General features: G+C 40.9%; 1 protein-coding gene across 3 annotated transcripts in view; it reads left to right on the top strand.

Moving 5' to 3' along the window:
* The window catches only part of LOC308586369 ((E2-independent) E3 ubiquitin-conjugating enzyme FATS), a 150160-nt gene that overhangs the window by 109220 nt on the left and 17899 nt on the right, over positions 1–23041 (top strand). For all 3 annotated transcript variants that reach the window (XM_081192881.1, XM_081192882.1, XM_081192883.1), the window contains 3 exons: positions 10668–10961; positions 14174–14367; positions 16519–16720. In XM_081192881.1, the coding sequence (XP_081049007.1) occupies positions 10668–10961; positions 14174–14367; positions 16519–16720 (690 nt within the window). The remainder of the gene's footprint in view (positions 1–10667; positions 10962–14173; positions 14368–16518; positions 16721–23041) is intronic.

The following is a 23041-nucleotide window of genomic DNA, read 5'->3' as shown; positions in this document are numbered from 1 at the left end:
AGTATGAGAGACAAATGTCTTTCTGCTTTGCGGTAGGACATCTCTGGGTGTGCCCCTTCAAAAACACAAACATAAACCCAACAAAGGACATTTCAAATATAAGTTGATACTCCTAGGGGCCTACATTTGTGGAGCATGAAAAGTAGGTTCTAGTTAGATAACTATCAGAAAGGCTAGAACAATCAGAAGTTGAAATTATTTATTAATGTGAGATTTCAACATAACATTAACTAGCTAAACTTGTATTGCTATGACATACACTTATAACCTGTGCTTATATAGTACAGGTTTTCAATCAGAATTATATAACCAAACTTCTGTTTTATGCAATTTTTTCTAAACCCATTAAGCCTGTTATTGTGGCTGTTCCCATTCCTATCTTCTGGGTGAAAACAGTATTTATTTATTCATACAAAATGTGTATTCTGCCCTTCTGGTGTCTAACAACAATTAAAACCCACCATAAAACCCACTACAGTCATCGTTGTCCCCAACACACTGTTATCTAAGATATAAATACAGTATAATAGAAACAGGCAAGTGGAGCAAATTAACAGAAAATCGTTGGCTAAAAACTTATCTATTGACAAAACAAAAATCTGCCCTAAAGAGGAAACACCCAAAGGGTTGCATAAGATACAAAGTTTGAAAATTTAGGTGCAGCTATAGGCAAGTAGTGATGTAGTAGTCGGCAGATTAGTGCCTGAAACACTGGAATTTATTGGCTGTGCAACAACCTTGAGTTAGCAGCCTCTTAGAGGTACTTCAGATTAGATTTCTGAATCAGTAGTGCCGTGCAACTGAATATGCTAAGCAGGTGCCAGATTTTGCAATTTTATTTTATCCAGAGCTTTCCATTTAATTTTTATTGTCACATTTCCTGACAGTAGACTCCACAGCTTGCAAACAGAGTTTGACTTGCAATTGAACAGTGGAGCTTAATAACAGGTGGCAGCTGAAGATCTGTCAGTTAGGAATACGTCTCGTTGATTCTGGAGAATATGTAAAGTGATGGATCTCCAAGTTCTGATCACTTTCTTTGGCACACTATAAATAGGTAAATGTTGCTTGAGTGAGTTTGTGAGTAGCATATATAAAACTGAAAAGTGCTAATGCACCTCCCAGTTAATAATAATAAAAAAGCCAGGAATATTGAGCCTTTTCTTTTTCCCAGTGATGAAAACATAAGAAAGTTTGCTTTGCTTTTCTCTCTCTCTCTCTCTCTTAAATAATGATGACCCTGATTATTTTTCTCTGACGCATCTAAAATGGCCACAGCTGAGGAGGAGGGCAAGAAAAAAAGGGCATTGGAAAGGAAATTATTCTATGAGGGAACGTAATGATGCTGAGACCATTGTACTCTCCCCCCTTGAGTACATTTACTGTCATCACATTTCTCATAATTTGTCCTTTGAGAATTTCTGCCATGTAGCTGGTGGTTCATGTGTGCTGCTGTGTTGGCCGCACAACAATGTGGATAATATATGGGTTCACTCATCTGGCATGCTGCAGTTGGCAAAGGACTTTCTCTCATTGTTATGGGTTGAATTAGCTTGTTTCCATGTACATCCCAGCCTTACAATTAAAGGTGTTGATTTTTTATGGTAATGCAGATATCTTTGCTAGACAAAAACCTGCCTTTGCAACCATCAGCTGCACCATTGTCACACCAGGAACTGTTTTGTTTTGTTCTATGAACATTATGGACAATTTCCTTTATGGTACTTTAGCATGTTATTCATATACTCAGTGTGATACAGAATCACACCTTTGACCAGATTTGAATCTAGGTTGGATGCAAACGACAAAAAACACGACCTTTTTATTACATCCCAATGAGAAACTCACATAAGGAACCTTGACTTGCTATTCAGTATTTCCAAGCAAATGCCCTTAAGGTCACTAGCCTCTGACCACCAAGCCACATTGTACTTATTTTGAGGATGACATCACAATGTCTTTCATTCCCATTCTCATGGATACTGCATTGACATCAGCGCCCTTTTATGCCATAATCTTTGCTCCAAATGGACAATGTTCACATTTTAAAGCTTGGTCAGTGTCTTTCATTGCCCTACCCTAAGCACAAACGTGCTACATAGAAGATACAGAACCGGGCCAATGGGATGACGTTTACCAGATGTCTCGTAAATATTGGGTAAGCGGTAAGTTCTGTGGGGAAAAAATCTTATTCATGATGGTGATAAAGTTGGGTGTGTGTAATTGCCACTGGTAGCAAGTGTGGCTTTGAATCTATATGTTTCAAAGCTTCACAGATCTTCAGCATTGCCCACCTGGAATAGCAAAGAATTATCACCAGCACCAACACACACACACACACACACACACACACACACCACCAAAAAACCCTTCCACCCTGGCTAGCATGAGACAGCTTTCAGTGTCACAGTGATTCCATTGCTCTACTCCTGCCCAGCCCCAAGTTAGGATTGTTCTTCCTTACTCTCAAACTAGCTTTGTGCTGATGATTGTAGCATTCATGGAAAACTTTTGTTGTTGTGATGTAACAGATTGTAGGGCATCCTCTTTTCTCTATAGTTGCATTACTTCTACAGTTTTCTAGCTAAGGCTTGCAATGCTGTGATGAACAGAATGATTAAGCATCTCATGTTTAGCCTCCCTTTCAAGAAGCCATAAAACAGAGACCTTGTATCAGAGCCAGCAAACCAGGGACAATGGGAAAACATGAAAAGGAAATGTTTCAAGTTAACCTCAAAGGAAAATAGGAGCCGATTTGATTGTAACTTGGATTCACGAACACCTACAATGATGAAACTCTAGGTCCCCATAGTTATTATATTTGTTATATGTTTAACAAAATTTATATACCATTTGATTGTAAGAAAACCTCTAAGTGGTTTGCAAATATATAAAACAAAGCATTAAATTTATTGATTAAAAATAGCTGGTATTTAAAATCAATCAAAAGAGTATTAAAAACTGCATAGGGCTAAAGCACATAAGGAGATAAAACATCCTGTCAATAAGCAGGGAGTTCCAAAGTGTAGGTCCTGCTACACACTCAAAATATTTATTCGGCTTTACGCCCATCATAAAGCACAACACACAAAACAAAACAAATAAAACAGCGGTCTCATACAAGCCACAAGTAATATAACACAATTCACAGCTCACAAGGACAAATATTGGCAAATCAAAACAGAAATTTAAGATTAAAGTTAAAAATTTAGGCACTACGCTAAAATCAATATCTGATGTCAATATCAAAAATTCTTATAACTATCAATAATCAGCTAACATTCCATTCCGTCTCTTGTACGAGAGGACGGCTGTTAGGAATTTAGCAACCTGTAGAGTAATATAAGGATCTACATCTTGAAGAACCCAGGCAAGCTGTAGGTCTACTGGTTTGTCAGCCATAGGCTGGATTATGGAGTTTAGTATACTAGCACGAGCTGAACTGTACATAGGGCAGATAAACATAACATGATGTAAAGATTCAGATGTTTTCATTTCACAAGCACACATTGAAGGGACTTGGCCCTTATTGAATCTATGTCTCAGCACGTTTGTTGGAAAAACATTGAACCTGGCTCTAATGAAGGCATATCGGTGAGATGCGGCTATAAGCGATGTTAAGTAGGACGGAGCACGATAGATAGGGGTTATGCCGAGATTTAACGGCGAGCAGGCTCCACCACCAGCTAAGAAATTTTGGTATAGCTCCACATCATCCAGCCTTTGATTTATACACCTTTTTGCCGCGTTTAGATCCAGTTTGAGCAATTTCGTGGGCGAGATCTCATAGGACAGCAATTTGGCATGGATTTTTCCTGACCACAAATTTGTGAAGTCATCCCGCCACATGCATTGAATGAGATAGTGGTTCAGGAGTTTATGCCATAGGGATATCCAATAAATCAAAACTCTCCTCCATAAAACTAACTCCACTGAGGGGATCTTCATTTCTAAGCGAATAGCCGCATTACTTACGCATGTTGGTAGTTTTAAAAGTCGGCATAAGAATTGGCTTTGAAGCGACTCTAAAGGTGAGAGGTTTGCAAAGGCAGCCCATAAAGGTGCAGCATAGGCCATTGTGGCCATCACTTTGATGCTATACACTTTCAAGGCCGCAGGGATGAATAAGGCCCCCTCAGAGTAGAAAAAACGGAGGAGGGAGTGTGATAGGGCTTTTGTCTTGTTTTGAAGATATTCAACGTGCGCTTTCCACCCTAAATTATATTGATTTCTTACAAGCATGGAAAAAGTATTATGTGGTATCTGTAACAGTACTAGTTCTGCATACTGAAGCGGCTGAGTGGACATTTATAGGGAAAGGTGATCCCTGCAAATAAACTGGCCCCAAGGTGTTAAGTGCTTTATATACTACTAGTAACACCCTGACCTTGGCCCAGTAGCCAATGAGCAACCACTACAGATCTCTTAGCAGATGTGTTATATGCTGGCAGGGTCTCATTCCTGTGTGCTGCAACATTCTGCACTAACTGCAGCTTCCAGGTCAAACACAAGGGAACCGTTACTACAATCTTGAAGTCATAACTATAAAAGCATGTTGTTGTTGTTGTTGTTGTTGTTGTTTAGTCGTGTCTGACTCTTCGTTACCCCATGGACCAGAGGACACCAGGCACTCATGTCTTCCACTGGTAGCTTCGAGAACAATAAAAGCATGTAGCTAGAGTTTAATATAAATAAGGGGTATATGAAATATATGAGCAATGGTTATGTTTACAACGTTGAAATCAGTTCTGGCTTTTCCCACTGGGGGAGCTGCCTTAATACCAATTTCATATAATGTGCCTTTAGAGAACTCGCAAGAAGGTGGCGGTTGAGTTTTGTGTAGAAGTTTGATCCATGATATAGATCTGTTACAGCAGCACTTTTACTGTACAAATGCTCAGGCTGTATAAAACTTAAGTGTCTGTTCCAGATCTCTAAACCTGTCTGCACCCGAGATTAGTTTGATGATGCCCCCATCACAGCGTCCCCAACACTTGTTTATGGGTTTCTGCTGCTGTTGTAGTGCACTGTTGTCATTCAGTTGCACTGCAATTTAACTTCCTAAGGAGATGGCAGCACAGGGTGACAGAAGAAGCTATGGAAAAACTTGGCGTAGTGGAGACAGGAGACTGGGATAGCAGAAAGCAGCTTCCAAGGCAGCTGTGCAGAGGGGCAGATCCCAGTGGTTTGAGACCAAAACCAGACCAGAAGTGGTTGTTGCTAAATAGCATGGTTTCACCAGTAACATCTACTAATACAAAACGTGTGGAATGACACTATCCTACCCAGGCAAAAAATGCTGCGGAAGGGGGACAAAGAAACCCTTCACAAGATGCTTTCACCACATGCATCTTGTGTCATTGGGCAGTATGGGAGATAGAGGAGGAGAAACATGAAGCTGCAGTTTCAGTGGCAACCACAGTCTGCCATACTGGTCTGGTTCACACATAATGCTAAGCCATGGTTTATGAAACTAGTTTAATAAACTATGGTTTGGTGTTATGTGTGAACCAGGCTAATGTTGAGTTCTTATTGTTTGAAAATAAAAATACCTTAACACAGCAGGCTCAGAGTTTAAGCCCCATGTAAATGCAGAACATTTCTCATGGAGAGTCCCTGAATCATGGTTTTTATGACATAGGAATTTTCACTTTGCTCAAGTTTATCAGTGTGTTCCAGTTTACCACAGGGGACTGTGTTCACAAGAGGATATCACTATAGCTCTGGAGGCAATGATGGTGTGTATCTGTCTTGAGTGACTCATAAATTGGCAGTATCATTCTTACAAATGGGGCTAAGTTGCTTTAAAAGTAGGTTTGCATGTCACATGGTGCATTTACTGTGTTTTTAGATGGTTCACATTAGTAGGCTCTTAGTCTAATATCCTGTAACTTTGACTCAATGTGTGTGGCTTTAATTTACCTGACTAAAACAATAAAACCTCAGCTCTCCAGAACACACATATGCAACCATCAGGAATAATTAGGAGGTTTTGTCATCCTCCCTACCAGCTGTCCAACACTAATCTGCTGACTCACACTCCTGGCACAAATTAGTATTAGGTGTGCAAACAAGCTAACACAGCTGTTCATGGTATTAGGCTCTTAACACTTTCATTGCCTGAATAATTTGCCATTTATACAGCTTCTGGTACCATCCTTAGATATTCTGTTTGAGTGGTCATTATTTATATATCACCATCAATGTGTGTGGTGGCACTTCACAGAGGACAAGGCCCCTGCCCTAAGTTGCTTACAGTCTAAAATTTGACACAGAGGAAATAGAAGAAAGAGGAAGCAGCGGGTAAAAGGGGAAAGATTATATGATGATTCAATTTACATGCATTTTGGCTTGGTTATAGCCTTAGAAACAAAGGCTGATAGCAGCATGCACATAACACATTTAAATCACATGACTTCTCCCAAAGAAACCGCAGAACTATAGTTTAAGGGTCCTGGGTGTTGCAGCTCTGTGGGGTGTTAACTACTATTCCCGAGATTTGTGGGGTGGGTGGGCATTTTTTATGCAAGGCAGTTGCTTTCCCACTGACCTACCGCCCTGCTCCCATGTGTGCTAGAGCTCTGGGACCAAAGGGAAAATGTGCCCTGCTGCCTGAGGATTAAAAAAAACAAACAGGAGGGTTGAAAGGTTTGGGCAGGCACCTAGGGAGAAGTGCTAAGCACTGTTGCGCCCTGGGCACCATGCTGGAGAAGCCAGGACTGCGGGTAACTCTGCACTGCCTTTTTAAAAACAGAAAAGACGACCCATAACTGCCCACGACAGTATTTTCCTTTAACAAGTACTTTCCTACAAAAAAAATTCACAGAATAAGGACCAGCTGCCTGGCAATGTTTGCTTTGTAAAAGAGATTGCTTTTCTACAGCATGATCAAAAAGCCATCTTAAGGAAGGCAGCAAAGTTGGTTCGAGGCATGGCTAGTTTATTTGGGGGGGGACCCCAAATAAAAAATAGCATTTGGGATATATGAAACTTTGAAGAGTTGAGTGGGGGGAAAGCATGTTGCGACCTTTATGTTTTTTCCCCTTTGTATCTTACTGCATCAACAAATTGTGTAAATTGTGCAGATGTTAATATATACACATACAGACACACATTTTGCTAATGGAAGCGTTTCTTTTTGTCTCCGCTATTTTGTTCTCACAGGTTTCCCTCTGCATTAGACTTTCATGTCTTTTTTCATTAGCTTTAAAGTATTCCTTCAACTGGGATAATAGCAAAACCCTATCTCCATCCAATTGCAATTTGAGCTGTTCTCTGTGGGTTGCATATATTTCCAGTTTGTTGCTTGGAGAGCTAGAAATACCACTCTAGATATTCTTAATGAGAGATTCATGCCTTATTCCCTAAACAATACAATGAAAATGTTCCCAGAATATGAAAAGTGAGCAGTGTGATCTCAGCTTTTTAAGCACCCCTTTCTCTGTTTTGTGTGTGGCTGTGAGTTTCCTGTAAATTATTTGCAACATACTCAACAGTAAATAATTGACAGCTGTTTGTGTTTTATTTTGGCTCTTTATATGAAAGGAAGAGCCAGATTTGGGTCCATTTTTGAAAGATTTAATTGGTAAAAGAAAATATTTATCAAATGTAGCTCCAAAAATTACTCAATGTTTTCACATCATTGCCAGATAAATGGCACAGACTGTGGGGTTTGATTTTCGCTTGTGTTTGCAACTAACACTTTAAATTGCTATAGCTAGTAACTACAGCACAGTCTGTCTCTGCGTAATCAACCCCTAGATAGGGAACTGACATTGCTTTATAACTCAGTGAATACACATGTTCCTTACTCTCTCCCCTTGTGAGATCTATTCCTTGGGGAACAGTTTCAACAACTTGCCAGACTGGGTGAGATACAAATACACGATTATCTGGCTAACAACTCAAATGTAGATATTTCTTCACTAAAATAGGAGATCCAACCTATACATGTGCTGCAGTACAGTCTTGCTATTGTGTTTATAACTAGTGGGTGATATTTTGGAAGTGTCTAATATTAGGGATGCAGTGTGTAATTGGTTAATTGACAAGTTCAGGTATGTCAGACTGTCATTATCCCACAGTTCCGACTTTTGAAGATCCCCTCCTCCATTTTCATTTGCGGGATGTGTGTGTGTACTTTGCCATTTAGCACTGTTTTGTTGACTACCGTAAGTTACAACACTGTCCCTATGGTTTTGTATTTGGTCCCTATTTTCTATCTTGCACATGTATTCTTCTGCCTGTCTTTTCCCAGTGAAACTCTATGCTTCTGTGCCCAAACCCCGTTACCTTTTACTGATCTGTGAATAAGACGTGGATTGTGCAATCTTAATATTAGACTTACATAGGAGACAGGAAAGTGAACGATTACATGGAATCTGGGCTCCAGCTGAGTGGCTCCAGATAACTTGAACCAGTCCTCATTGCAGAAAAGAGTTTGCAGCGAAACCACCAGAATTTAATAGAAATCACAGCTGGAGAGGACTCCTATTGCCAAGCAGAATGAGCTTCAACATAGAGAGGTTTTTTAAAAGTTTTATTTCAGCTTAGCTGCTGTAATTAAGGGGCAACGTTCTAATTCCATTACCAGGACGTTCATTGAACCAGTAAGTGACTCCTTGTGGCTCCCACTGGGATAATTCTAATGAAAGAGATAATAAATTAGATATGTTTCAGAAACGGGAGTGGGGGAGAAGGAGAGAAATAGGAAAGCTAATGTAGTTTTCAGTTATCAAGAGATAACAATGTATGTTACAGGGAAACTTTGAGATCTCTGTTACAGAGATAATAACACAGAAATGTATGAACTAACATGTTAGATCCTCAGCAAATTATCATACAACAGAGGTCACCCTCCTGGCGCCAATGGGTGCCATGATGCCCATGAATGCTTTCATTGGTAACCCTTGTCAGGTTCTCAAGACCCTGAGCTTTCATTTTAAAGCTCATTAGCCCTCCTAGAAAGTTAGTTATGGGACAAAATGTGCAGCTATCTTCTTCTGTGAATTGAGAGTGTGGTGTGGCCACCTTGTAAAGTTTGCCTGGTGTTGAGGAATGCTCCCTGTTATTAGACAACAACACCATCAGATGCCACATATAAGGGTGACTGCAGTCTTTTCCATGTAGTTCATTTCAGCCAACTTCAAGAAAATAGATTCAAACAGGTATCATACAAACTGAATGTCATTTTCAATTCCCCATCAAGTTTTCACTGGTAGTTTGTGAATCTTGAAAATATGCATGCCCATGCCCATCTCAGACCAGATCCTATCTAATTCCATAAACGAACCTTGCAAACTTCCCCTTTCTTGCTGCTTTTGTTGTAAGGCAGATGCCTTGTTGAGAGGCTGTCATGTTTATTAGCCCAACAATGCAGCTCATCTCAAATAGTATGGTCATTCCCTCCACACGGATACACATTTACAAGCTGAGCTTAGGAAAAGGATATAGGGAGTCAACCACTTTTGTGTGTGCGTGTGTGCACTCTCTCACACACACAAATAATCATGTGTGCACAAACTAGCAAGACAGGTTTGGGAGAGGGGGGATGTATATTTGTAGTAGCCTAGAATAGAAATACCTAGGAACCTTGCAGTTGGTTACAGAAAGTGGGAAACATAAGCCATAGAATTTTGCGTGGTAATTCATGAACAATGATGGCATTTGAACAGTTAATTTTTGAAGCATCTCTAAACTTACCTATAAGCCTGTTGCTAGTGTTGCATGAGCTGCACACTAAAAAGGCCCCGCAGAGAGGGGCAACTAGGATTGGCACTGATACCATGGTCTGTGGTTTGTGCTCCCGGTCAGCATGGAAAATCTTCTGGAGGAGATGGGTGTGGCAAGTACACAAGACTTTGTCTTGTCTTGGACTCAAAATCGCTCTCAACTGAATGATCCTGTGTGGACTGTGGGGGTGGAGGACTTTGGGTTAGACTGGGGTCTTGCAATCTTTCTTTCACAGTAGCCCCAGTAGTGCTTAACAGTCTTTGTGGATCACCGTTCATTCATTGACATGATATTTGTTCACCTAACCTACCTTTCTTCCCTTGCCAAGAAGCCCTATAGGGCAACTTTGCAGATCATGTTTTCTCTGTGTTAAATGTATGTCTGGAAGATGCCAGTGTAACCACACTGCAATGGAATACCTGGATCAAGCCTTCAATGGACTACTGAAATACGTTTGCGGAATCAATTTGACTTTATACCAACAGTGCGTCTTTTATGAAGCGTGCTCTATGTTCTTGGCAATTATTTTCCCCAGTGGGTTTCTTAGAGTTGCATAGTATACAATCTTGTGCTGTGGAAATGAAATGTTGGTATATGGGCTGGTTAGGAAGCTATTAATTTGTAATCACAGGTAGTCTTGTTAGGAAAGAGGATAACATGATTAAAAGCAGTTTAGACAACAAGGAAGTGAAGAGGCTAATGATATCACACTGTTTTCTGGTGGCAGTGGCACAGCATCACTGCTTCAAGGGTGTGGGGATACATTTATGAAATAATAATAATAATAATAATAATAATAATAATAATAATAATAATTCATGCAGTGCTGCAAACAATGTTGGAAGGACCTTTGCAGAAGGAACCATGGCAGTGAAGTTATGTTTCAGGCATTGCTTTACTTTTATTTCTCCTCTCCCTCTCTTACTTTTTAATAGGCACACAAGCATCCTCAGGAAGTAACAGAAAACAGTGCATAAGAGACAGACACTATGAAACAGCACTTGCTTCCTTTCTGGAGCAATCGTCCAAGAAAGAACTCATGGTGGAAGGTGGCATTTCTTTGAAAGATAAAAATCAACCCAAAGGCACTTCAGAGTCCAAAGAGAGTCAGACCCAAAGCTTTCTGAAACCAAAAACATCTTTTTCTGATCACGGGTATCATGTAAAGGCTTTATCAAAAAGGGCACTGGGCGAAAATGATATCTACAGAAAAGATCCGTTCCCAAAAGGTAAGCTGCAAATCTTTCATTGGGTATTAGGAATCTAGCTTTTGTGGTGTGTTAAAATATGATCAGAGTAAAAGGTGCAGAGCTGTTAATGGGCAACTTGTTTGCATTTGTCTGTTGTTGGTTTTTTGTTTTGAAGGTAGGAAAATACAGTGGTACCTCAGGTTAAGTACTTTTTTCGTTCCGGAGGTCCATACTTAACCTGAACCTGTTCTTAACCTGAAGCACCACTTTAGGTAAGGGGCCTCCTGCTGCTGCCGCGCTGCCGGAGCACAATTTCTGTTGTCATCCTGAAGTAAAGTACTTAACCAGGGGTAATATTTCTGGGTTAGCAGAATCTGTAACCTGAAGCGTATGTAACCTGAAGCGTATGTAACCTGAGGTACCACTGTAGTTTGGAGAGCAACAGGCTTCACTTAATGCATTTGTATACATTCTCAACATTGGCCATGGCCTATTGAGACCAAATAAAAAGAAATAAGACAACGTAGTTAGAACACACATATTGTATTTTGATGTCCCATGTTTCTGTATTGAATCCCCAAACACGCATACTTTAGCACAGCCAGTGTGGCCATTATTCAGGGATGATGAAAGCCGCAGTCCAATAACATCTGGAGGACTACAGGTTCTCCATCCCTGTAAATGCTTGTTGTTGGAAGTGTTGAGATACAACTCGGCTTGTATTATAGGCTGATAGAGGGATACTCTCGGGGTTGCTGACCGCATTTCCCACTCCCTTCTGCTTTATGCATATATTTTACCCTCCTTTTGTATCCAATGAAAAATTGCCCAGTGGACAAACTATTTTATTTTAGACAGTTGAGAAAGATAAATTAGGGATTATTCTAATTCCATTATCCTTATAACACCAACTTCATGTATTTTTCTCTTCTCATCCATATATATATAAATTATGCCCATCTCACCTCTCTGACACCCCAGGATTCCTGAATCAAGAGGACCTTGCTGCCCAGCAGCTCCAGGTCACATTATGTATTTTCCTTCCATTCGGCATCATTCGGAACAGATCTTTGTGTACAATGGAAATATATGCACGATAATTGGTACATGGGCACTGTGCTCACCAACTGCAACTACAGCCTCCATGGAGCTTTTGGTCTGGAAAAATATCTGAAACTAATGTTCAGTTTTTCAATTTACCTTGCAAACCCCTCTTCAGGGAAAAATATTTTCAGAATCTTGGCTCAGCAAAAGTATGTGCAAGTAAGGCAAACAATCAATATGGGAGAGGATTTGCAACTTGGTAAAACAGGTGCAGAAAACAACTTTATATTTTGATTTGATTGTTTGGGAAAAAAAGAGTATCAAGCTTCTGCCATGACGCAAGGAAAAAGTATTTTCTCTTTACTGCAATTGATCATTTGAAACAATCTGAAATAGGCTTTCTTCCCAGATATTTAATATCTCGAATCATACCATTTGACAGGAAACACAAGCTTATTGTCACTTTTGTAAGAGGGGCATGTCTCAGTGTTCTTGCCATTTTGGATTAATTCAGTATTTTTAGCTTGTAAAATGCTGAAAACACCTATTCGCATTTTGGGCACAAACTCCTTTTTGGGATTATAAATTATGCAAGAAATATTGATTGTCAAAGAGCAATCAATCAAGCTTAATTATAAAGGAGGAAAACATTTTTAATAACCTTCTATATTGATTACATTTTTAATGAACTGAAATAATATTTTAATAGTTTGTTTATTAGTTTCTCATCTTAAAGTAATTGCAGTAAAATAAGGACTTGAATATACTGATCAATACAGGAACAATGAAAAAAAAACCCAACAGCTGCAAGACCAAAGGGAAAAGAACTCAAATTACTTGAGGAACAATACAATATACATATTTTGTTGTAGTCCATCATCAGTGCAGTAAATCTTAGTTTGTTCAAAGTGTATGAGCTATTGAGAGTCATGTAGCGAAGGCTGTGACCTGTGAGCTAAGCTTTCTGACTTTAGTTCTCCCCCATCCATGAACTCACTAAGTAGCCTTAGGCTAGCCACTGTTCTCCAGTTGTTCCCCTTTGCCCCTCTCCCTGCACCATCTGCAGTATGGTGGTACTAAAAATAATAATTCTGGTATGATGCTATTGTACTTTACAGAATGGTTGTAAAGATTTCTGGGATAATCTGTGTGAAGTGCTTTGAATACTCCAGGAGCATCATATACTGTAAATTATAGAAATTATAATTATCAATTAGAGCAACATATATTTCCCTCCGCTTGCTCTGAAAAGCAATGTATTAGGCAGCAGTCTCAGGCTCCCACGATCATGCAGTGGAGTGAGGTGGGACCAAGGTTGTAAATGGAAAGCAGTTTGCATTCAGATGGCAGAGGTGGTGAGAAAACTTTTCCTTGCAAGTAGAAAAGTTACATAGCAAGAAGTGCATTAGAACAGAAGCTTTTTTCCTCAATGCGCCAAGGTTGGTTGGTTTTTCAGCTTGCAGGGGTTTTGCTTTAAATATTGGTGAGCAGCAAAACATAGCATCAACCACCTTCAGTGCGAAGACACAATTCTAGTATTGCTGCTTCTCAGGATTCTGGCACCTCATTTTGCTACATGTCTACATGCAGCTTTTAATGTTTGAAATTATGCAGTGTTTTTATTATGTTGCAAGACACCCAGAGTGACTGGGGCAGCCCAGTAAGATAGATGGAGTATAAATAATAAGAATTATCATCATCATTACACCGAACCATAAAGTTAGTAATTATTTCCAAATTTGCATATGTATTTGCAAATGCATTTTTAAAAACAAATCTATGTTCTCTTTTTTATTTTCTTTCTTTCTTTTTCTGTGATGTATCTTCTTCTTTTTGGCAATGTGTTAGTGGCCACCATTAGGGAAGGAGAAATTTGATTCAGTATGCATTTAACTCCAAATCTATCAAAACATTTTCCAGACCAATAGGTGAAGCAAAACACAGCTATCTTTCAAAATTCACATTTATCCAAATTTTGCAATGCAGTTCTCCAACCATTGTTTACAAAAATGCATCATATTAGGGGGAATTATTTGCAAAAACATGTACATTATCCAAAACTGCATACAAAAATGTGTTTATCCGGATAAATTCTCACTAAAATGCTGAAGAATATATAACTTTCAGAAACCACCCTCCAGAAGCAAAGAAAGACCCAAATTGAAATTAACTGCTCCCCCTTAATAAACATCTATCTCTTTCTTAAGGTGATTACAAATTCTGTGGTTTGGCTATCAAGCTGAAGGAGCATCAGAAAAGTGAGATGAACAAGACAATCGACAGGGTAACAACCTCCACAGCTCATGAGCCAGATGTTACTCATGAGAAACATGAAGCCTTCCAGCAGCCAGAGGTCTGCTCTGAGCCTGAGAACATTCCTGAAAACCCACTGACTCTCAGGGTAAAATATCAGAATGTTTTCTCTGTTAACTCTCAGTCCTGTGATGGTTATTTTCCTGGGAACTCAATGGAGGCTGAAAGTCACATTTTCTTTTTTCTTTTTCTTACTTGATCAATGGAACAATGAGGTCACTTGAAGCTGCTGTTCATTGTTGAATAATGATTTCGATTGCCTGATCTGTTGAAAATGAGCAACTTCAGAAATTCCCCTCTGTCTAGAAGCCCCTGCTATACACAAACATTTTTGCTCACCTTTCCATCAATTCCTTCCCCTCATATTTACTGATCCAATGGCCAGAGGTGTAGCTGTATTAGTCTGCTGCATTAAAATGAAGATTCTTGTGCCCCAAAAGACTATGGGTCCCCCAGGGTGAGGGCAGTTCACCCTGCTTTCCTCTTCAACCCTGCTTTCCTCTCCACAGCTGTCTGAGCACCTCCACAATACCTCTCTCACAGCTTACCCCAGAGCCATGAAACCTAAGTCCTGAAGGCACCAAGGGAGATCTGAACAGATGGGAGCAGAACCCACCTTCAAGGCAGAGTGCTAGGTTGCTTGCTAAGGAGCAGAACCATTTGCTGCCCTACGTTGAGCCTGCCACATTCCTTTATATAGGAAAGCAAGGGGTGTGCTAGATCACCTGCCATTATGTACCCAAGCGTTGGATCAGCTATGTGCCCTGCTCTCTCTCAGACCAGTGATGTGCATATGTATTGCACCAATCTAAACAGTAAAGCCTTTGGAAAGAATCCTTCTTTGAGTTCTCGTACTTCAGCAACTGGGAGCCAGGACAGTAAACTTAAAAAAGGGATACTGTGTTTTTAAGGGCTAGACTGGCAGAATGTAATGAACCTAAATCTGAACATAAGGGTTAAATGTTGGTTTCAGGCAACTCAAATCTCCTACTGATAACACCATTCTGGTCCCCCTTTTAAACACTGAGCATGTTAAAAAGCTATGCATGACCCACCATGAAAGGGACTTTTCTCTTACCCTGGTCTGAGTCTGATGCAAACAAGGACAGCACATTAAACAACAACAGAAGTGTGTTAATAGTTAGGAGTAAACAGCCTAGGCAGCAGAAAAATATTTAATAAACAATTAAATGAAGTGGCCAAGAGTATACTGCACTTTTTTATTCTTTCTTTCTTTCCACGCACATAGTGATAAATGGATTCTGCTGCTTTTTTACCCATTGAGGCACAGCAGATGCACTTATCCTGAATCCATATATCTTGGTTGTCCAAGGAAGCCATTAATTGTGTCCTTTGGTTTTCCTATTTAGACACTTAGGACAAAAAGGAATTCTAAAGTACACAGGCGCTGGTAACTGCAAAAATTAGACGTGTGGTTGCAAGTATAGCCACTCCTGCTTAATGTAGCAGTTTTTCAACCATGTCCCAAGTTGTTGTGTTAATACTTTTATAATGTTCTTCAATTTTTACTGATATGACATAGAACCACATAACACTCATACCAGCACAATAAGTATGCTAGAAAGAGTGCAGGAAAGGGATGAAGAGGGCAAAGGCTGCAGGCAATCAGTTTCAAGGCCAATTATACTGTCTAAGCTACGAAGGATAGGGCAAGTTGGCTTTTCTTGATTAGGCATAAAAAACAGTATATACTTTCCATATAGCATGGTAGATGTCCATCTACTAAAGCAGAGGCAGGGAACCTTTGGCCCTTTAGCTGTTGATGGGCTCGCAAGTCCTATCCTACCCTGTCTCCAACTCATATCATCCCTGAGCTATGCTGGCTGGGGTCGGTGGGGCTTGGAATGAGTTGATCAACATCTAGAGAGCTGCAGGTTCCCCATTTCTGTTCTAAACTTGATGGTATATTGTCAACTCATGAAGCCACCTGAAGGCAAATCCTTGATCCATTTGTGGATAGCTGGGATTTTCCTGTGCTGCAGAAAGGCGAGCTTGTAAACAAAAGGGCACATGACTGCCAGTTCCTCTGTTGAGGCATGAGGTCCCACACTGTTGAGAGACATCTTATCATGTCCGTATTATGTGATCATTTCCATGGTTGTTGGATGCAAGCCTAAACACTTGAGAAATAGGACTTTCATTAACTTAGTTCAGAGGAACTAATTGATAATGCCCTCTTTGTTTCTCACTCCGAATGAAATGTATTTCTTTCTTTTAGGAGGCGCTAGAAGTTCACAAGCCTCACTTTATTTCCCGCTCACAAGAACGCCTAAAGAAACTCAAACACATGGTACAGCTGAGGAAAACCCAGCAGGGTGATGCTTCAAGAAAGAAACAAGGGGCTGCTCTTTCTCGCAAACTTTCCACGTCTTCCATTACGAGTAAGAAGAAACAGTATACAATTCCTCATCCTCTCAGTGGTAAGTTCACCTGTGGCACTTTAACCAAATTATCACAGTTTCTGCTAGAATATGCAGTCTTCCTTTGTTAATGTTTGGTGCTCCAGCACGGAGATAGTCTTTCATACTGATTCCTGCACGGATGTAATTTGTGGCGAAGCTAAATGCCATGCTCGTGTATCAATATATAATTCTCCAAAAGCCTTTGCTGTTGTATCAGTTCAATTCACTCCAATCTCCCCAGTCATACTACACAAAAGGGGCAAATCATTGCACCACACAGGATATCTTTAAGGAGAAGTAAGCTTTATTTCTGCAAACTGTACCACAATGCCTTTGCAACATAGATCTCATGGAAATGTTTTCTCTGTCTTAGGGACAAACTCTAACATAGTATAGCAGCTGTGTTGCTACTTCTTCCTTAAATTGGGGATGAGGAACCTGTGGTTCTCCAGATGTTGGGCTCCAACCCCCATCAGCCCCAGCCAGGCATGATGGGTGTTGTAGTCCATGGAGTGCCATCAGTTCCCTATTCTTCCCCTAAATAATTATAGGCCTAGGGTAGCTCATTTCTACTAAGAAAAAGAGGGTCAACGGGACTTTGTTTTTAAGAATCCTGTGCCCGTGTGTGTGTGTGTGTGTGTGTGTGTGTGTGTGTGTGTGCAGTATCCATTCTGATCAGGGTGGGCAGATGAGATAAGCCTCACATCCTCACATGGTGCCTTCTTAACAAGAATCATATCTGCCTTATTTAGGAAAATCAAGATTGTAGCTGTCTGTTACATATTCAGGAAACATCCAGTCTGATGTGCAACTTCTAATGACCAGTAGTCATCATTGATGTTTTGCAGTGTATAAACTCAAGAAAGCGTCAGATGGAATTGTTCTATTTCAGAGATAAAGTAGCATGCCATGTCTATTCTGTAATTCATTTTTCGGAGGTAGAAGATCTAACAGCAATGCAAAAACTTTTTGCTAGATAAGTGGCTTCCTTTTCTTAACAGCTCAGCACAAAGTGTGTGGGGGGTGTATAGGGTGGAGTCCTAAGGGATTCATTCTTTCATTTTTCTCACCGTAAAATTTGAGAGCATTCTTCTGCTTTACCACAGGAAGCAGGGCAGCTACCCCCCGGTGACATTTTTCATTGTAAGCTCCCCAAATCCCTTTACTTCTGGGAACCCTGCTTTCAAATAAAAGAAAAAGATAGCAAACATAATCCAAAGTGATAGAGCCAATAGTGAAAATGCTTGCCTACTGAACTTTTCTTTCTCTGCAAAGCTTAACATTTAAAAGCTTGATCTTTAAAAGGATGAATATGGTCATGCTTGAGCAATTACAGATTAGTTTAGATTATATTTTTTCTTGAGATATATATAAGTATAGAGATGAAATTATTGCATATATATATGCAATAATTTCATCTCTATACTTAATTTTTTTATATTCCCAAAGCATGCTGCTTATTCTTGTAACTTGTAATATAAATCCTTTTTCTTTTTGCTTTAAAGCTTTGTAAGCATAATTTTGCCTGTGCTATTTCTTTTCCACAATAACATGATTCCCCCCACTTATCCACAAACTTGAGCACAGCTCCATTATTGCCGGCTGCACCTTCACAACAGACCTTAATTTGTACATTATTGCTATGTTCCATCTTCACCATTATTCGACAGGTGACTCTCAGTCAGGATTAGGACATCATTAATCAACTGGGAAGTTGTCTTTCTCAGACAAAAGGCAGAGCAATTCTATGGAAGGGACTGCCTCTTGTAGCTTGGAAAACTTGGCTTAAGCACTCTAGCCAATGTCATAGCAAATAAATGGTGGGAGTGCAGGCAGGGACGGAGGGAGAGAGTGTGGTGGGTGCAGACCGCCCCGGGTGTCACCACTGAGGCGGGTGACAAAATGCCAGGCGGCACTCACCATGGGGCCTGCAGTGCACCCGAGCCACACGTCTCTCCTGGGAGAGACGCGGTGGCTTGGGCGCGTGCAGGCTCCGTGTTGCCCAAACAGTTAACCTGCTGCTTCCACCCCTCCAGCCATAGGGCAGCTGAGAGGGAGGAGGCAGGCAGACTCTAGACTCCCCACAGTGCGCCCCAGGACTAATGCTTCTTCGAAGTCTGCAGTGCCTTCCCAGACACTTTTGGCTAGCATGAGCCTTGTGGAGATGTCAAGACTGGGCAGAGGTAGGTGAGGAAGGGAAGAACAGAGAACTGGAGAAATTGGACCATGAGGAGGGACCGTTGTGAATATTGACTCAGACCCTAGAGATGGGGCAAGGGGACTGTCAGGGCAGAAGTCCACCTCTGTGCCATAGAAGACCTTGTACCTGACACTGCACCAGGACTGCCCTCCCCCCAAAGCCTCCTCAGGTTAAGGCGATGCCTGCAGATAGATCAGATGGCAAGCTGGCCCATTAATGCAGTTAATGTGACAGAGCTGGCTTTCTGTCACAATGGATGTACCGGTGAGAACTAACTCAGCAAACCAAGCCTCTCCGAAGGAGGGCTTGCTTGCTTGCTCAGTCCCATGGCTCAGGACACCAAATGCACAAAAGGAGGGCTTTGGGGGGCATGTAAAGTGCCAGAACAACATCTTAGCTTCTGCTTATCCATGCACCTGTTGACCTATGCACCTTGTAACGTGACTGATATACCATAGCAATCCATGCATTAAAGCTTTTGGAAAACAAAAAACAAACAAACAAAAAACCAAGCTGTGAATCAGAGTACTGCTGGCAGTCTCCCTCAGAGCCTGTCAATCACTCTTGATATTGAGCTTCTAGTGGCAGGCAATTAACTTCCTCACAGGACCCTTAACTCCACTTAGTTGCTAGGGAATCATTCCATGAGTGACTAGGATCTGGGTGGGATTCACTCTCAATAGTACTAGTAGTAACATATTACTCAGTCCTGAGTCAACATAGGATGATGAGCATAATTACATTTTATGTATGTTCAGCTGCAGGATGTTGCTGACCACAGTGGTCAAGAAAGATAGATCACTATTGTCAGAGCTGCTCGAAGATCCTAGCTCACAGAGGATCACGCTAGCCAGCGATCATTAAGTAAAAGTCTTTATTGAATTACAGTTTCCATTTTCAAGCTGCTGCGTGCAACTCTACGTCTAGTAGCTAGATCGGCGAAGCTCCGTCTGATTCTCCGCCCCTTGTGCACCAACTTAATATCCTAGCCCTGCTCCACCTTTTCCGCCTGACTGTTCTCCTCTGGGTCCCTCTGCCCCCCGGGGTTTCTTCCTTCCGGGATTCTTCTGACGCTGACCCGGACCCTCCTGCCTCCTTGCGCCGGGCTTTAGGACCTGGCTCCCTTTCCGGGCTGCTTACTGCGCCGCCTTCCTCTGCATTTGAACTTGGCGCGCGCGCCCAACCTTCCACTTTCCGCTTAACCGTTTCTTCGCTCCCCGATGGAGGTGTGGCCACTCCTGACTCATGCCCTCCCTCCTGTGGTGAGCTGCCAGCGCTTGCCCCCTGGCTCCCTTCCTCCTCCCTGCTCCCTAGCGGTGACGCTGGTCCCGATTTCCAACTGCTCTCCTCTGAGTCCCCTCTGGCTCTATCTTCCTGGGGTGCCCCCCTAAACTCCCCCCTTGCCCTGGCCACTGGTGCTCCTTTCTGTGAATCCTCTGATTCACTGGAAAGACTCGGAGATCTCGGGTCGTCGTCATCACTCATCTTTTCTTCTGCCTCCTCCCCTTCGCTCTCTGTTTCCTCCCTTGCCCTTGCCTCTGCTCCTAAACCCCTGACAACTATGTTTGTTGAGCTTTCCCTTCGCTCGGATAATGGAGGTACCTTAACAAATCACACAGTTTTAAAAATCATACGTTGCATTTTTCTCTTGCCCTTTGTTCTAAGGAGCTCAGGGAGGCAAACATGGTGTACCTTCCCTCATTTTATCCTCACAACCACCCTTTGAGGTAGGCTAAGAGACTCACCCAGGGTCATCCAGTAAACCTCTTGCCTGAGCAAGGATTTGAAACAGGTTTTCTGAATCTAAGTACAACACTTTGCACAGTACGCATAATATTTATGATTATTATAATATAATAACAATTTGTACCACAAGTACAAATGAATGTGTACTTAAAACCATGTACCTTCTTTAAAAATGCAACTTTGTCTAATCTTATTTTCTTGCCTGGAAATTTCATCGTTTTGACTTTTCATCTGTTTACAGCATTTTGACTTCAGAAACTAAAAATTATATTGAGGTAGAGGGAAAAAATATCACATTAAGTAACAGCATGCAATAAGATGCATAGATGCATTATGCTGGCAAAATGTTTGGTAGTAAAAATGCAGATGTCTTTCTTACGAGCTAAGAAATTATGTACTCAAGTGACCATATATTAAAACTATGACAATCTGTCTACTTGTATAGTGTGAGGCAGAGGCGAAAATCATGAGTTAGGATGCAGGGAAACAAGATGACCTGGGGGGGGGCATCACTATATTTCATCCTAACCCTCCCATATGAAGTTGTTCTGTCATAAATGGAACCCGTGTATGCTGTCTTTCACTCCTTGGTGGAAGTATGGGGTAGATGTGTGATAAATACACAGATCCAGAGATATGTTGCACATCAAAATTGCAATCTGAGGCCCAATGAACATCCTGAGATCTGTGTCCTGTACAGTGGTACCTCTGGTTAAGTACTTAATTCGTTCCGGAGGTCCGTTCTTAACCTGAAACTGTTCTTAACCTGCAGCACCACTTTAGCTAATTGGGCCTCCTACTGCCGCCGCGCCGCCGGAGCCCGATTTCTGTTCTTATCCTGAAGCAAAGTTCTTAACCTGAAGCACTATTTCTGGGTTAGCAGAGTGTGTAACCTGAAGCGCATGTAACTCGAGATACCACTGTATTCTTCTTTGAATTTAAGAGTGTATTGCAAAAAGTCCTGAATTATTACTAAATTTATTTAGCCTATGTGGATCAAACTACATAGGAATTTGACACTGAAAAAACATTGCTCCTGAAGAATATATTGCAACTGCAAAGCTTGGAAATGAATTTTAATAAAGAACTGTATGTCCCCCCCTACAGTAAATGCAAAGGGAAGAACACCGCCCCCTCTTCTTTTGCTTGACTTTGTAACTTTGGTAAATCCTTGTTCATCTGTAATTCAGCACTGAAGAGAGAAAGTAGGCACTGAATCTTCATTTCTCTACTGATGAGACATGGCAGGAGAACTCCCTAAAGGAAGTAGTTTCAAGGTGCCCTTTGCTACAGTTACAAATTGATGAAAATCTAAAGATGACTTACCTTTCATGTCAAATAAACTGTTGCTGAAAATCTGATTTAGTAAAAGTAGATATCGGGGGAGTCACCTTACTTATCACCCCAAAGAGCAGTAAGGGGTGAGGCACAGGGGCTGTTGTGGGAGAGGGAAATTGCTTTCAACTGGAAGTGTACAAAATACCTCCTCATGATTTTGAGCAATTCCCCCTCTCACCCAGCTGCCCACCCAACCCTTCCCACACTGAGACAAAAGCTTCTGCAGAAGTTCTTGTACGTGAATAAGAGTACTGCCCAACATAAATCTGAAAAACAAAGTCCCTCTACAAAGTCAGATTTAAGAACCACATTAAAACCCGCATGAAGGCCATTGAGCATTACTCGCTTAGTAGCACTTACAATATTTGAAAGCCTCTTGCCATGGAAGAACATCTCAAACTTTCTCATATACAAAACCTAAGGACCTAAAATCTATTTTTATGCAAGGAAGGAATTTGAGAGAGAAAGACACACACCACTTGATTGGAAGAATACCTCTAAGGGGTTTACAAAAACATAAAGCAAAACATTAAAACATATGCATAAAGTGTATATGCTTTCACAGAAACAAAATATCACATGGAAAAAGAGAAAAAAATATAACTTTCTCATTGTGCTATTACTAAAGATAAATTTTATCTTCCAAAGTGAGTAATAAAAATGTGGTTTTAAATACATTTATTAATTACTCAAGCAACAGCAGTTTCCTTCCTGTCATGGTTATTAATTATAAATGTCTCTAGCAAGAAACTTTTTCCATAATTTATCTGCCGCACCTTATTCTTCATAAAAATATAACGTAGTCTTTGTGAGGTTTTATATGTTCTCAGAATGAGAGAAACTACTATATCTATTAGGCATTTGATAAATTTCTTTAGCACTCTGCTCATCATAATCGTAACTGCAGCCCTGTTGGATAGGAAATTATCACTTCCATTTTGCAACCTGGCTCAACAGCACAGTGGTTATTCCATCACTCAATCATTCATTCAGCTATTCCATCAGTGCATAAAGATACCTATCAAGCAAATGAAGAAGCAGTTCAAGCACCTGCT

Source organism: Podarcis bocagei, assembly GCF_964188305.1.
Source record: "Podarcis bocagei genome assembly, chromosome: 4".
NCBI lineage: Eukaryota > Metazoa > Chordata > Lepidosauria > Squamata > Lacertidae > Podarcis > Podarcis bocagei.
This window is presented reverse-complemented; position numbering and strand designations above follow the sequence as displayed.